The sequence below is a fragment of the Mya arenaria genome, chromosome 2, assembly GCF_026914265.1.
Source record: "Mya arenaria isolate MELC-2E11 chromosome 2, ASM2691426v1".
In the NCBI taxonomy this organism is placed as follows: Eukaryota; Metazoa; Mollusca; class Bivalvia; order Myida; family Myidae; genus Mya; species Mya arenaria.
The window spans coordinates 60,571,978-60,586,397 of NC_069123.1; the positions used below are offsets into that span (position 1 = coordinate 60,571,978).

General features: G+C 37.2%; 1 protein-coding gene across 2 annotated transcripts; it reads right to left on the bottom strand.

Moving 5' to 3' along the window:
- Window positions 1-5,152: 5,152 nt before the first annotated feature.
- On the bottom strand, window positions 5,153-11,846 carry LOC128203654 (probable methyltransferase-like protein 24). Of its 2 annotated transcripts, none has more exons than XM_052905167.1 (7): window positions 11,349-11,846; window positions 10,227-10,402; window positions 9,798-9,926; window positions 9,469-9,543; window positions 8,572-8,719; window positions 6,595-6,714; window positions 5,153-5,613 (listed from the first exon to the last, which is right to left on the bottom strand). In XM_052905167.1, the coding sequence occupies exons 2-7, from the start codon at window positions 10,394-10,396 to the stop codon at window positions 5,422-5,424; spliced, it is 834 nt and encodes a 277-aa protein (XP_052761127.1). In that variant the 5' UTR covers window positions 10,397-10,402; window positions 11,349-11,846; the 3' UTR covers window positions 5,153-5,421. The 2 variants fall into 2 exon arrangements, with proteins under 2 accessions (XP_052761127.1, XP_052761118.1); XM_052905158.1 differs by having other exon boundaries at window positions 10,698-11,843.
- Window positions 11,847-14,420: the final 2,574 nt, after the last annotated feature.

Sequence of the window (14,420 nt, forward strand, 5' to 3'; positions counted from 1 at the left end):
CTCCCCGAAATGTGTCCGACTATCGTTAGACTTGAGTAGTTGACAATATCAATTTGCATGTGAATATATAAGTAACTTATGGTAATAAGTTTTAGGTTCAAATAAGTACGAGTTTGACTTGAGAAATAGGTAAACGGAAGAAAGAGAGAGAGGAAGAAAGATAGGAAGAGAAATGGTATCTGAAACGAATCTGTAGTCGCCAAGTCCACGTGGGCTAATCCTACAAGTATGGTAGACAGGCATCCTATTGAACTTCAGTTGTCTTTAATCTTTTAGATGCAACAATATATGTATGCACTCTTTAAAAAATGTATAAATTTATTCCGTTCGTCACTCAGATTAGTGTATCCCGTAGTAATTTATGGGCATTCAGTGGGTGTTATTGCCAAGTCTGAAGGAATAACTGACGCCTTTGTGTAGGAAAACGACTACTTTTGAAAAGGAAGAGTTCAACATCTTCGATTTCTGTACCACAAACACAGTTAGGGGACGTTGCGATATGATTTGTAAAGATCGAAATTTATGTTGCTGCAATTGTTACGCATTCGAGCATGATGGATTGAAGCGGATCTTTCGCCTTCAATATAAAATGTAGGGACTTTGGGAAGGGTCACGGACACTACGGACCATGGACATTACGGACCAGACATTACGGACCAGATTTAGGGACACTACGAACCAGATTTAGGGACATTACGGACCATCTTCAGAAACTTACGGACCATCATTTATTATGTTTTTAAACATTTGTTTGTTTTTAATTTATTCACTCATTGGTCTTAAATTTGTTAATAAATACTTGAATGTTAGTGCTCAGTATGAAAATTATCTTTAATGTAACTGAAAAATCACAGGAAATTCCAATGTTAAACATCAATGTATTTTTAATAAAATATTATAATAATTTGAATAATAATGAACGAAATATGTGTTTATCCTATAATTGTAAATGTGAATATTGTACGTGTTGTTACTGAACGCTTGCACACTTGGAGGAAATAATTGTTCGAGATAAGATGGTAACTTGTTGTGTTTGTAGTTATATACAAATGTCGGTTTTTGAATTGTTCTTCTATCCGTAAGGGACAACCAGCCAATTTCTTAAATTAGGTAGTAGTTCATCTGAGCTTCCGAGTTGTTTGATGAATTTCGTCCGTCCGTCCGTGATCATCTTTCGTAAGTTTGTTTACACTGAGGTCACACTGCTGGCCACATCGTCAATAGTACTTGATCACCCATCGTCCATACGTACGTGATCGCCCATCGTCAAGACGTACGTGATCGCCAATCGTCCATACGTACGTGATCACCCATCGTCCAAACGTATGTGATCGCCAACGTTCATACGTACGTGATAGCCCATCGACAATACGTACGTGATCGCCCATCGTCCATACGTACGTGATCGCACATCGTCTATACGTACGTGATCACCCATCGTCCATACGTACGGGATCACCCATCGTCCATACGTACGTGATCACCCATCGTCCATACGTACGTGATCGCACATCGTCCATACGTACGTGATCACCCATCGTCCATACGTACGGAATCACCCATCGTCCATACGTACGTGATAGTCCATCGTCAATACGTATGTGATCGCCCATCGTCCATACGTACGTGATCGCCCATCGTCCATGCGTAGGTGATCACCCATCGTCCATACGTACGTGATCACCCATCGTCCATACGTACGTGATCACCAATCGTCAATACGTACGTGATCACCCATCGTCCATACGTACGTGATGGTCCATACGTACGTGATCGCCCATCGTCCATACATACGTGATCGCACATCGTCCATACGTACGTGATCGCCCATCGTCCATACGTTCGTGATCACCAATCGTCCATAGTACGTGATCGCCCATCGTCCATACGTACGTGATCACCCATCGTCCATATGTACGTGATCACCTGTCGCCCCAACGTACGTTCGCGAATAACCGGAAATGGTCGAATAACCGATTGGCGAATGTACGAAAATAATAATTTAAAACAGTGTTTGTCACGAATATACATGCATAAAAAACTTCAAGGTGTGATTTCTTCACATGTTACCTTTAAATCTTACAACAATACACAATCTGAATTCCCAACTTCCAACTGGTTGGTAGTTGGATACTCGCGAATAACCAACTGGAAATGTTTGAATATCCGACTGACGAATGTAGAAAACATACTCAAATAGAACAGTGTTTCTCACGAAGGTCCATATGCGTTCATGCATAAAAAATTAAAAATGCATTTGACGTGTGATTTCATTACATGTGTACCTTTTATCCATAAAACAAGACAACATCTGAATCCCCAGCTGGTTGGATATTGCGAATAAAAACAAAACCTGGACATGTTCGAGTACGTAGCTTAATAATTATCAACATCAACATCTATCTCTGATTGTACGAATCTCCAACTGGCAACTAGCAGGCAGCTGGATATCCGAATCCCCAACTGGCAACTGGGAGGTAGTTGAATATTCGAATTGCCAGCTGGCAAGGAGCAAGTAGTTGAATATTCGAATCCCCAACTGGCAACTAGCAGGTAGTTGAATATTCGATTCCCCAACTGGTAACTGGGAGGTAGTTGAATATTCGAATTGCCAACTGGCAACTAGCAGGTAGTTGAATATTCGAATCCCCAACTGGCAACTAGCATGTAGTTGAATATCCGAATCCCCAATGGCAACTAGCAGGTAGTTGAATATCCGAATCCCCAATGGCAACTAGCAGGTAGTTGAATATCCGAATCCCCAACCGGCAACTAGCAGGTAGTTAAATATTCAAATTGCCAGCTGGCACCTAGCAGGTAGATGAATATTCGAATCCCCAACTATCAACTACCTCCCAACTTTACCGTCATCGTAGACCTACGATTATTTTGAAAAATACTAGGTTGACGTCATTAACGCTCTTGACGTCATTCCAATGCCTCCGGTGTGCGCCAGGTCTGCGTTAGTGACCCTGTTCAGACCCCTGTAACTTTTGCAAAATACATACTATTTTCAGGATATTGTCAGTGTTTGTAGTGGATACTATCCGCGTACTGTTAATGTATACTAGTATTTGAATGTATAAATATTACACGATATTTGTTATATGAGAACAATCCTGCTGATTTTGGATCATCCCTCGTACAATACCCGCGAAAGCATAATTCTATTTGTCTTAATTATTAAAAAAATGAATGCTTCCAATAAAACAACTAAATAACGGGATGTTTGACCACAAAGTTCACAAATCACAGCTTTCACGAATTTGTAAATACTGTGGTCACATAATTCACCCGTCGATTTGTTAAAAAAAACATGTGCACGGTCAAATAGTGCACTGAATACTGAATCATATTTTTTCTCAGAAAGATTCCAAGATCTTGCCAGCATCTCATACATGTGTGACTTGTGAAATGTTGAATCAGTTCACAATTTAGCTCATATGTCCATTCGAACGTCTGTCCGTCTATATCTTTGTCTGTCTGCATGTTAATGGTCATTGTCCAAACGCCTGACGAGTTTACTATTTTTCAATTTTCTGTATAATTTGCTTGCACAAGTATAAAACCAATAACACGAAGGCCAATTTCCGCAATATTCGCTGAAATTTCAAAATAACATAGAATATCATAAATTAAAGCTTTAAATCTTTTATCTGTTTATCTCGTGTGTTTTTGTCTTTTTTGTTGTTGTCTAAGCAAATTTTCAAACCCGTATTATCCACCTTGCTGTACATATGCGTTTTGTCTCTAGCAACATGGGAACAATGTTCAGATTGTTAATTGAACGGTTTTAAGGATAAATTGAGCATTCTGATGCATTGGATTATTCATGGTTGTTTTTTTACCATATTACATTAAAACTTCTGTCGACGACTTTGACAATTTGGAGGAGGGAGGGCCTTAGAGCAGGATACATCCCTCCCTCAATCCGCACGACATGTTGCTATGGCGTGACGTGCTCAAAGTCATCATCATTATCATCATTATCATCATTATCATCATAATCATCATCATCATCATCATCGCTTCCGACGCCGCAGGCGTCGAATTTCTTCTTTTATTTTTTTTCTCTTCTTATATTCTTAATCCTATTATCGTTATCATGATTATATGAAGTTAAAATAACTTAACATCACACGGGTTCGATCTATAAAAAAGTATATGAATGTCTGTATTTGTCGCCATTTTGTATAATTTTCGGCAACATGGGTCTCTAATCTTTTGGTTTGCTACAATCTTTTGGTTAATAATTGTTCTGTTCTGTTCTGTTCTGTTATATGAGATGAGTACTCATTAAATCCAAGTTATTCCCATACAAGGCTGAAATGTATCTCTCTCAAATTAATTTAATTATATTAAATACTTGTTATCTTTTCAAAAAATATATGAAATAAACAGAAAGTATATTGTACACAAATCCATGATGAAAAATACATGCTCGAAATATCATAGGGGAAACAAAGTTTATTTTGATGAATCTAGGTCACCATGCAGATGAAACTAGATTATTAAAAAATAACAGAAGAAATGGATTGAACAGTTACACTGTGGGACTGGTTGAATTTAAACTACCTTCACATGTTACACGAATCTATCTGGAGCTTATTAAACCACAAAACTTCATATTTCATTTTCTATGAAAGGAATTATTCATGAAACAGAAATAAAAATAAATAAGCATATGATTACAAGAAATAAAAAGAGGAATTGAGCATTTAAATGATCTTACTTTTTATATATTTTAGATTCAACTACATCTAGATATTGTTTTTCTAATATAATTTTTTTAGTTGTCCAAAGCCGGTGAGTAACACGTACATAAATGCCGGATGCTCGTCTGGGCGGTGGGCAGTGAAGATGAGCAAATGTTGACCTTTCTTTCTTCACCAGCGCTATCCTGGCTAGCAATTGTTTAAACTATCGAAGCCATTGCTCATTTAATCAATATATTCGAGTATTGTCAACAAAAGCAACGACAAAGGGATAATGTCAATATTTGTTAAATGGACTTGTGATTTTATTACATTCCAAACGATCTTGGTAAACAATGTTGAAATTAAAAGTTGTCAGTTAATCTTGCGTAACAGTCATAAACACGTAACATGTGCTTGGACAACGGGAAGAGTAAACACTATAACCACCCCATTGGTAAATGTTCAAGTGTATTTAACTATAAAACAAAACAAACAAGCGCATCAATAAAATTTATAGGCCAAAAATCCTATTTAATATATAAAGCGGATTTGTAACATTCAAAGTACAGCGGAATCGAAACAACACCAACGTCAGAACATGTCCCCTCTGTGTGTGTCTTCTTCAAGACGATCACTGATAGTCTTGGTTCCAAGCTTAATATAACATTATGCCTAATAAATCATACCATGAATAACTTATTCAATCTGCAGTACACAGGGATGGTCAAAATGGATCAGTCACTTTAACAAAGCTGATCTCGTGGCAGTTTGACCGCTGTTCCATTTTACATGCCGACACAAATGCACAGTTAGGATTCTGATGGGTCCAGAATATGCGGTATCCTAGATGGTAGAGGTTTCTCAGGACGGTCAAGGCCCTGTAGTACTGCTCCCATTCTACTTCTGTGCCATCCAGCTGGAAGGAGTACAGAATGCACGTTTTTAACAAGAAAGCTTATGACTAAGCATATGTTTCTACTATCATTTATATACTTTTATTGGTAAATCATGCTAATTTGGCAATATTTCTGTAAAATTTTCGTTTTTTTTCGACCGTACGTGGTAAAGAGAATAATTCTTGAAAAACTTTCGCTTGCTGTAACAGACATAGTCTCAATGACTGGATATCGTGTACGTCCATACCTTTAAATAACTTTACTTAGTTTTAAAAACTATGTACCTTGCACTCGTGACCGTATGAAAAACTATATTTTCACTCGTGGCTTCGCCACACGTGAAAATATGTGTTTTATGTATTGCTACTGAATAAGGAGGGGCTGGCCATGACAAGTTCAACTAAGTGGGAGACGTGAATAATAAACCACAGTCAGTGAAAAGGACATTTATTCAATGTCAAAACTAAATAATAAATACGAGTTTGACATCCTCGTAAGATATTATTCACGACTAGCACATTGGGCTATGCAAAATATTTTGCTCAAAATATGCAAGCACGTATCTCAGAAGATTTTTCTAGAATGGCTGATGCGGGAGGCTAGCGATAGGCTGACACCCACCACGCGATCACTGGTCACGGCTTGGAACGCTGATAAGCCAAGCACAAACCACGTGACCACTGGTCACGGCGTGGAAAGCTGATAAGCCACGCTTTAGATGTAACCGGTTAAACCCGCACATTTAGCAAGGGGTGATTCAGTTCAACCCGCAGATCCATAAAACATTTTATGTCGGCATAAAATAATATTTATACCACTCGTGAAATAAAATACGATCTTACACTGAAATAAACAAATATTCTCTATATCGTGAACGTGCATACCTTAAAATAACTTTTCTTTACTTATTATTTATAAGAAAGTACCTTGCACTCTTATTGGTTCAACCCTTCTTTATCTAAGCGCTCTAAAAATACTTTGTATCTCTGAAAACAACAAACCGCTAAATGGAACTCTATTGCCAGGTTATTGGTTCCCGTCATGTTGGCTGTCTTTACGATGTCGACAAGAACTCTCCATTCGTATAATTCCACGTCCATTTTCAATATAGATATTGTTTTCTGGAAAACCACAAATGGTTGTGTAATCATTTAAAGTGAGTTGAAGTTAAACATTAATCGCATGGAACAAGACATTTTCCGACTACAGTAGCAAACGCATGCAAAAGACACTTTAAAACTTCAGTAACGAATGAAAAAGACACTTTGAAACTTCAGTAACGAATGAAAAAGACACTTTGAAACTTCAGTAACGAATGAAAAAGACACTTTGAAACTTCAGTAACGAATGAAAAAGCCACTTTAAAACTTCAGTAACGCATAAAAAGACACTTTCAAACTTCAGTAACGCATACAATAGACACTTTTAAACGTCAGTAACGAATAAAAAAGACACGTTGAAACTTCAGTAACGCATGAAATAGACACTTTTAACTTTAGTAACGCATGAAAAAGACACTTTGAAACTTCAGTTATGAATGAAAAAGACACGTTGAAACTTCAGTAACACATGAAATAGACACTTTAAACTTTAGTAACGCATGAAAAAGACACTTTGAAACTTCAGTTACGAATGAAAAAGACACTTTGAAACTTCAGTAACGAATGAAAAAGACATTTTGAAACTTCAGTAACGAATGAAAAAGACACGTTGAAACTTCAGTAACGCATAGAATAGACACGTTTAAACGTCAGTAACGCATATAATAGACACTTTGAAACTTCAGTAACGCATATAATAGACACTTTGAAACTTCAGTAACGCATGAAATAGACACTTTAAACTTCAGTAACGTATAGAATAGACACTTTGAAACCTCAGTAACGCATGAAATAGACACTTTAAACTTCAGTTACGCATATAATAGACACTTTAAAACTTTAAAAACGCATAGAATGGACACTTTGAAACCTCAGTAACGCTTGAAATAGATACTTTAAACTTCAGTAACGCATGAAAAAAAAGACACTTTGAAACAACTTTTGTAATGAAGGTATAAAACAAGACACGTTGACACTTAGTGCGTTCAATTTTGATGGTATAAACTTATTTGGGATTTAAATCGGTTTCACGAAATGTGTATTTGTTTTTATCGTTTCAAATAAAATAAAACCAGATACAGCTTTTGTTAAAACGAAAACCGTCTTTCAACCTATTGAGACTCCCTCCGGTGGCAGTTTCGTCGGTTCGTTCAATTTGAAAATTAGTTCACAGTGATCCAACACATATTTAGTTAAAACAGGCAAACCATCATCTGCTGCAGTATCATTCAGAAATAATTGCTACATGCAAAGGCTCCACCAAGTTTTTGAAACTGTGCACAGAACCATGCGTTTGTTACTTCAAGCTTGTTTTCCAAACCACCAAAACCCTTGAAACAAAAAACGGAAACTAAAATGCCCTCGTTGCAGGCACAAAATGCAAGACCCTGAGCAGTCTGTAACCAACGCATGAAACAAGGCACTTTGAAACTGAGTAGCGTGCGCAGAAAAACAGAATACTTTTTTAATTGCAATTACAAACGCATGCACCGAGACATTTGGTAATTTCAGTACTACTGCTGACCGTGGTATTGATCCATATAGATAATTATTCCCTGATCATTATGGTATGGGGATCCTTTTTGTTCTCAGTTATAAACGCATGTGAGAGCACTAGTAGGAATTGTTAACTTCAGTCGTAAACACATGCAACAAGACTTGAAGTCGGCTTAAGGAATACTTACAACAATACAATAGTGCTTACCTAACTAAAATAAGACTTACGCGTCGTCTCTTGTTATTTCAAAACAGTTAGGCCACATACATATTATATGGTTCATATTGCAGATGTTTTAACTGTGTAATGAGTCTAAGCGTTATATAAAATAACTATATTTTACAGAAACCAAAACACAAGTAAATGTGTGAAGTCCGTACATTGGCATGTTGGAGTTTTTGCCGTATGGTGTTGTATGTAAAGAGTTGCCACTCGTCTGTGTTGGCCTTGATCGCCTCATCCTTGTCCGAGATGCCGAGGGAGTGGAAGTAGTTCTTGTCCGACCGCTGGTGATCGTCCATGTGCATGCTAAAATAAAGGTCTATACCGTAAATGAACATTCGCGAGCCTTTATTTAACAAGGGTGTCCGCTGTTCTTGTAAACAGTTTTTATACCCATTTTCTATCTATGCTATTCCCGGACGTTTACAATTGGCTGGTGCATTATTGAAACCTATGTATTAATATTATAACATGTAATATTATGATCTTGAATGCATTGCAGGTCTTTTGTTTGTCTGTTTATATTGGATAATCTATTATGTCGGAAAATAAATAACCGCAAGTGTTATTTTTGTTTATCATAACCGACTTTAAATAAAAATTGTCTTATTTAACTTATCTTATTAGTGATTATGAAAGGCATTGCTTTAATAAAAATCCTCATTTAATCGATACATGTACTTCTTTTGTACTGAATTGTGTTTATTATGCACCAGTCAGTTGTAACAACGCCCCCCAGGCCCAGAGAATAGCGGGGACTTTGACTTTCGGTCCAGCTAACTCCGGGTAAAGTCCCCGCTCTGCAGGGACGAACTTATGATAAAATCCCCGCCAAATGCCCCCGCACCAAAGGGACCTTAGGTAAGGCCCATTCCCTGCTAATTTTCCGCAAAGACAAAACCACCGCATTCACCCGGTACTGCGAGGCCACCTGAAAGGTTAAAACACGGTCCATTTCCCCGGTATACTCCCGGACCTGGGGGGGGGGGGGGGGGCGTAGTTACAACTGCCTGGTGCATAAATTGGAAACTCAAAGCATAAAATCGAAAGATTACCTTGGGTCGAATGAATGCACACTGCAGCCAAAGTGTTTTACTGCCGCATCGTCAAAGCTGAAGTCGTTGTTTATTCTGAAATGTTGAAATGTCTATATGTGTATCCACCATGATGCATGACGTTCTGACTTTTACTAGGTATAAGTAATTCGTGCCTGTCGCAAATGGTATTCAGGCATCCGATCTACAATCACAGATTGAATATGCACGGTGACCTTGTATTATTTAGATATCACTTTAAAGGTCAATATTATTATAATGCTTTTATATATTATGATAAACTTAATTGTATGACGGGTACCTTAAATTAGTTTAATATTAATCCGTACCCGAACGAGTAGATGATGCAGGGCTTAGGTGGCCGGAAGTGTGCGTCGTCACAGATGTCCCAGCCTCCATCTTCATAGTTACCCAGGCGGACCTTCCGGCGACACATGTACTGCACGTTCTCCAAATATCTTCAAACGGAAATTATTCACAATGTTACATGTTGATGGCTGGATGCAAAACTAATCTGATAGACTTTAAAGCAGCTTATCAAACCGTACCATTAAAACCCATTGATATTGAATTCATCTGAGGCTGTTGTCAACATTTTCATATTGTTCCCCGCTCAAGAATCTTCACTACAGTTGGCCGACCCATGGATAACTGTGTAATGCCAAGATAACAACAGTAATTATTGTTCCTTTTTTCCAAGGGCCAGTTTTAAAGATGCTTTGGTTGGTTGATTTGGCAACTGGTCTCAACGGGCTTACCTGTGGTAAAGGGCTGAAAGGTCTTCTCTACTGAGGGTTTTCAATAATAAATCCTCCGGAATAAGAACCGATGCGTTCCGATGAATACCGACAATGAACTGCGTGTCCCGGAAGTCCGCAGGAAGGCACTGTATTTCCGGTTCAGCTTCAGTAACGACCATCGGGAACATTGTTACCTGAATTCAACAAAAACACTTCTAAAGAACTAAGACCATGTTAAGTCCAGATCTAAGACTAAAATAAGATAAACTATTGTTGTAAATAGCGTTCTTACTATTATAGAAAACAGATCATTACAACGTTCATAAAATGGTATAATGTTTGAATACACCCTTTTATCACTTGGTGTTGTCATTGGTATTTCCACGTTTTTTTCATTCGATTTAAAGCCAAAATCTTCCTTTTACTCAATTGATTGATGAAAGACGTGTCAAACCACTACTGTCTATGTGTTGAAATATACACAATTACCTTGTAAGTTACAAATAAGATAGGCACGGAAATCCCTACGATACACCACTGAAGAAGCAAACTTCTCCGTGCGATCGCCATTATGTGTGCAAGCAGCTGATATACATGTATATCTAATTTGAACTTAAATACTTGACGTTCAACACGGTTTTCGCAATTAATGCACAAAACCTTATATATAATATAGTCACCAAAGTTCAGCCTTTACAACACAGTCTCATAATCATGTATCACCGTTCTCAACACGATTTGCTTGAAGCACATTAACGTTTCCAACTTGAATCAACCATCATTCACTTGGCTAGACTATAGAAATAGTTTTCTTTTCTTTTCGTTTCAAAAGTTGGAAATGTATCACAGCACTGCCACAGTCCGTTATGAAATGGCGACGAGTTGAAATTTATTCCTTTGTATGAGCTAATACGCTTCGAGACGGATACGCCAGTTGTGTATACTTTATAAACATCGAACAAAGCATCTGTTTCATATTAATGAACAAAAAAATCGTCTAAGACTTGAAAGAGCAATATATGCATACACTAAATCTGTATATCAGACATTATGCATCCGACAAATCACAATCGATACACTGTATAAGGAAATTTATAGAAACTAGTTTACGGCTGATATGGTGACATATTTCTGCCATACCCTTGTAATTGTAATTGTAGTTCTGGCGCGTATGGAATGGCGCCCTTATACTGTTTTTGTTGTTCCTTGTATATAGTATAGTCACCAAAAATCAGTCATGTATCATCGTTCTCAACACGATTTGAAGCATATTAACATTTCCAACTTGAATCGACCATTATTCACTTTATTCTAGACTATAGAAACATTGTCTTCTTTATCGTTTCAAAAGTTTGAAATGTATCACAGCACAGTCCGTTATGAAATGGCGACGAGTTGTAATTTATTCCTTTGTATGGGCTGGTACACTTCAAGACGGATACGCCAGTTGTCACTTTATGAACATCGAACAATGTTTGCAGAACAAATTAATGGATACCCATGCTGTGAGTTATAGTAAGTGCCTGTTATTAGTCCTCTAAATTGTTCAGAACATCCGACATAAATGATACTATTTGTATTATCCCAACAATCCATCAAGTACACACTCATAAATGACACTTGAACCACGATGACTAAGCTCGTACCAGGAAAGAAAAGAGCATCTGTTTCATGATACTGAACAAAAAGATTCGTCTAGGGCGTGAAAGGACAATATATGCATCATGTGCATACAATAACTCTGTATATCAGACGTAATGCATCCGACAAATGACAATCGATACACCATACAAGGAAATTTATAGAAAATAGTTTACGGCTGATATGGTGGCAGATTTCTGCCATACCCTTCTAATGTTCCTTTCGCCAAACAAATATGTAGCAAAATAATGAAACTGTCCTACTAAGAGAATTTCAATTTACGAATAGCGCCCTAATGCTGTATTTGTAGTTCTGGCGCGTATGAAATGGCGCCCTAATACTGTATTTGTAGTTCTGGCGCGTATGAAATGGCGCCCTAATACTGTATTTGTAGTTCTGGCGCGTATGAAATTGTGCCCTAATACTGTATTTGTAGTTCTGGCGCGTATGAAATGGCGCCCTTATACTGTATTTGTAGTTCTGGCACGTATGACATGGTGGCTTAATACTGTATTTGTAGTTCTGGCGCGTATGAAATGGCGACCTAATACTGTATTTGTAGTTCAGGTGCGTATGAAATGGTGGCCTAATACTGTATTTGTAGTTCTGGCGCTTATGAAATGGCGACCTAATACTGTATTTGTAGTTCTGGCGCGTATAAAATGGCGACCTAATACTGTATTTGTAGTTCTGGCGCGTATGAAATTGTGCCCTAATACTGTAATTGTAGTTCTGGCGCGAATGAAATGGCGCCCTAATACTGTGTTTGTAGTTCTGGCGCTTATGAAATGGTGGCCTAATACTGTATTTGTAGTTCTGGCGCTTATGAAATGGCGACCTAATACTGTATTTGTAGTTCAAGTGCGTATGAAATGGTGGCCTAATACTGTATTTGTAGTTCTGGCGCGTATGAAATGGCGACCTAATACTGTATTTGTAGTTCTGGCGCGTATGAAATGGCGCCCTAATACTGTATTTGTAATTCTGGCGCGTATGAAATTGCGCCTTAATACTGTATTTGTAGTTCTGGAGCGTATGAAATGGCGACCTTATACTGTATTTGTAGTTCATTTATTGAAAACATATCATTAATTCTAATTACCAGGTGAAAAATGGCCTAAATAAGCTACAATAAAACTCTATTCAGCAATCGTAGAACAAACTTGACGTTTATCTTCCCTGCGTTTTTCAAGAAAAAGACAAACGCACATTCTACTCAAATGTGTGATCTTTGGATGCCAGGTGGTCTCATATGCTTCTTGTATCATTTGAAAAGATTTATGTTTACAAATAATATAGCTTTACTGATATTGGTCTTGAAAGAAAGCAGGTATTTGATCGTCCGATATAAGTTGAAGTATTTTAAGATTAAATACACAAACCCTAATAACTGTTTTTATAATATGCTTTTGGTCTTTTCAATCAGCAAGTAATTCTCTCAAACGATACTGAAATTGAATGGGGTCACCCGGCATCAACACGTAGCATTACTGTCATAGTCGGTTGATATTTTTAAAATATGTGCACATTGGGTTAAAATTGTGAATCTGTACACTTGCAGAAAATATGATTTAGTAAAAGCTCAGAACTCACTCTGGATTCATCCAAAATGGCTTCAAATTTCAAGATGGCCGCCATTACCATAATTATGTTAATATATAATTGTGGTGCTTTTTGTGACTTTTTTAACTGAATTTCATTTTACCTATGTATGATGAGGACAAGATGACCGCCATGAATATCTTACTGAATATTATTATCTCTAAATATGGCAGACATTGAAAAAGATACTGTTTAGTTCAATGTATATTGCTCTTGTTCCTAATATATCTTAAATTAAAGTGCTGCATTGACTATCTGATGGAAAAGGTCAAGGCCATTTCAAGGTCATGGAACGAAAATGCCACAACATTTGATTGTTCCTGTATAATTTTCTTGCTTTTGATGCTAATGCAATTTGTGTGTATCCATTTTGTGATGACTTAAATGTAAATTGATTTTTTTTCTATTTAAATCAGTCTACTTTTGTGAAGTCGTTAGCATAATTTAGTAAACTTCTAGTGTTATGGTTTGGGTAAGGACTCTAAATTAGCTAAAAAGTTGCTCCCCACGTGGTCTAAAAGGTACATTAACTTGTTTGGCGGCTTTATAGTGCTGCAAATCAGATCACATTACATGACTATACAGGAGTAACTGGTCTATGTCTGCCAACATGGAGTTTTATATACCAAAATGTTCGCAATGGTATTTAGTTTCTGAAATAGTTAATCTTTTGGCTCAAGACCGATGCAGAGCTGAGAAATCCAAGATGGCGTCCAAGATGGCCGCCAAATAAAAAACATTTAGTGATTATTCGTATTTGCCTATTTCCATTACTACATTTGAGTTTTCAATGACATATATCTACTGATATGTTAGTAAGTATATAACCAATGCAAGATAAGTGTATTTAATTACTATTTTTGTCATTTTTGTTTAATTATTTAGCTAAAATATGCTTAATTTTATGCTTAAAAATGGGTTGGGGTTAGCATTTTTATATGTAGACTGAAACAAACATCTGTGTTTTTC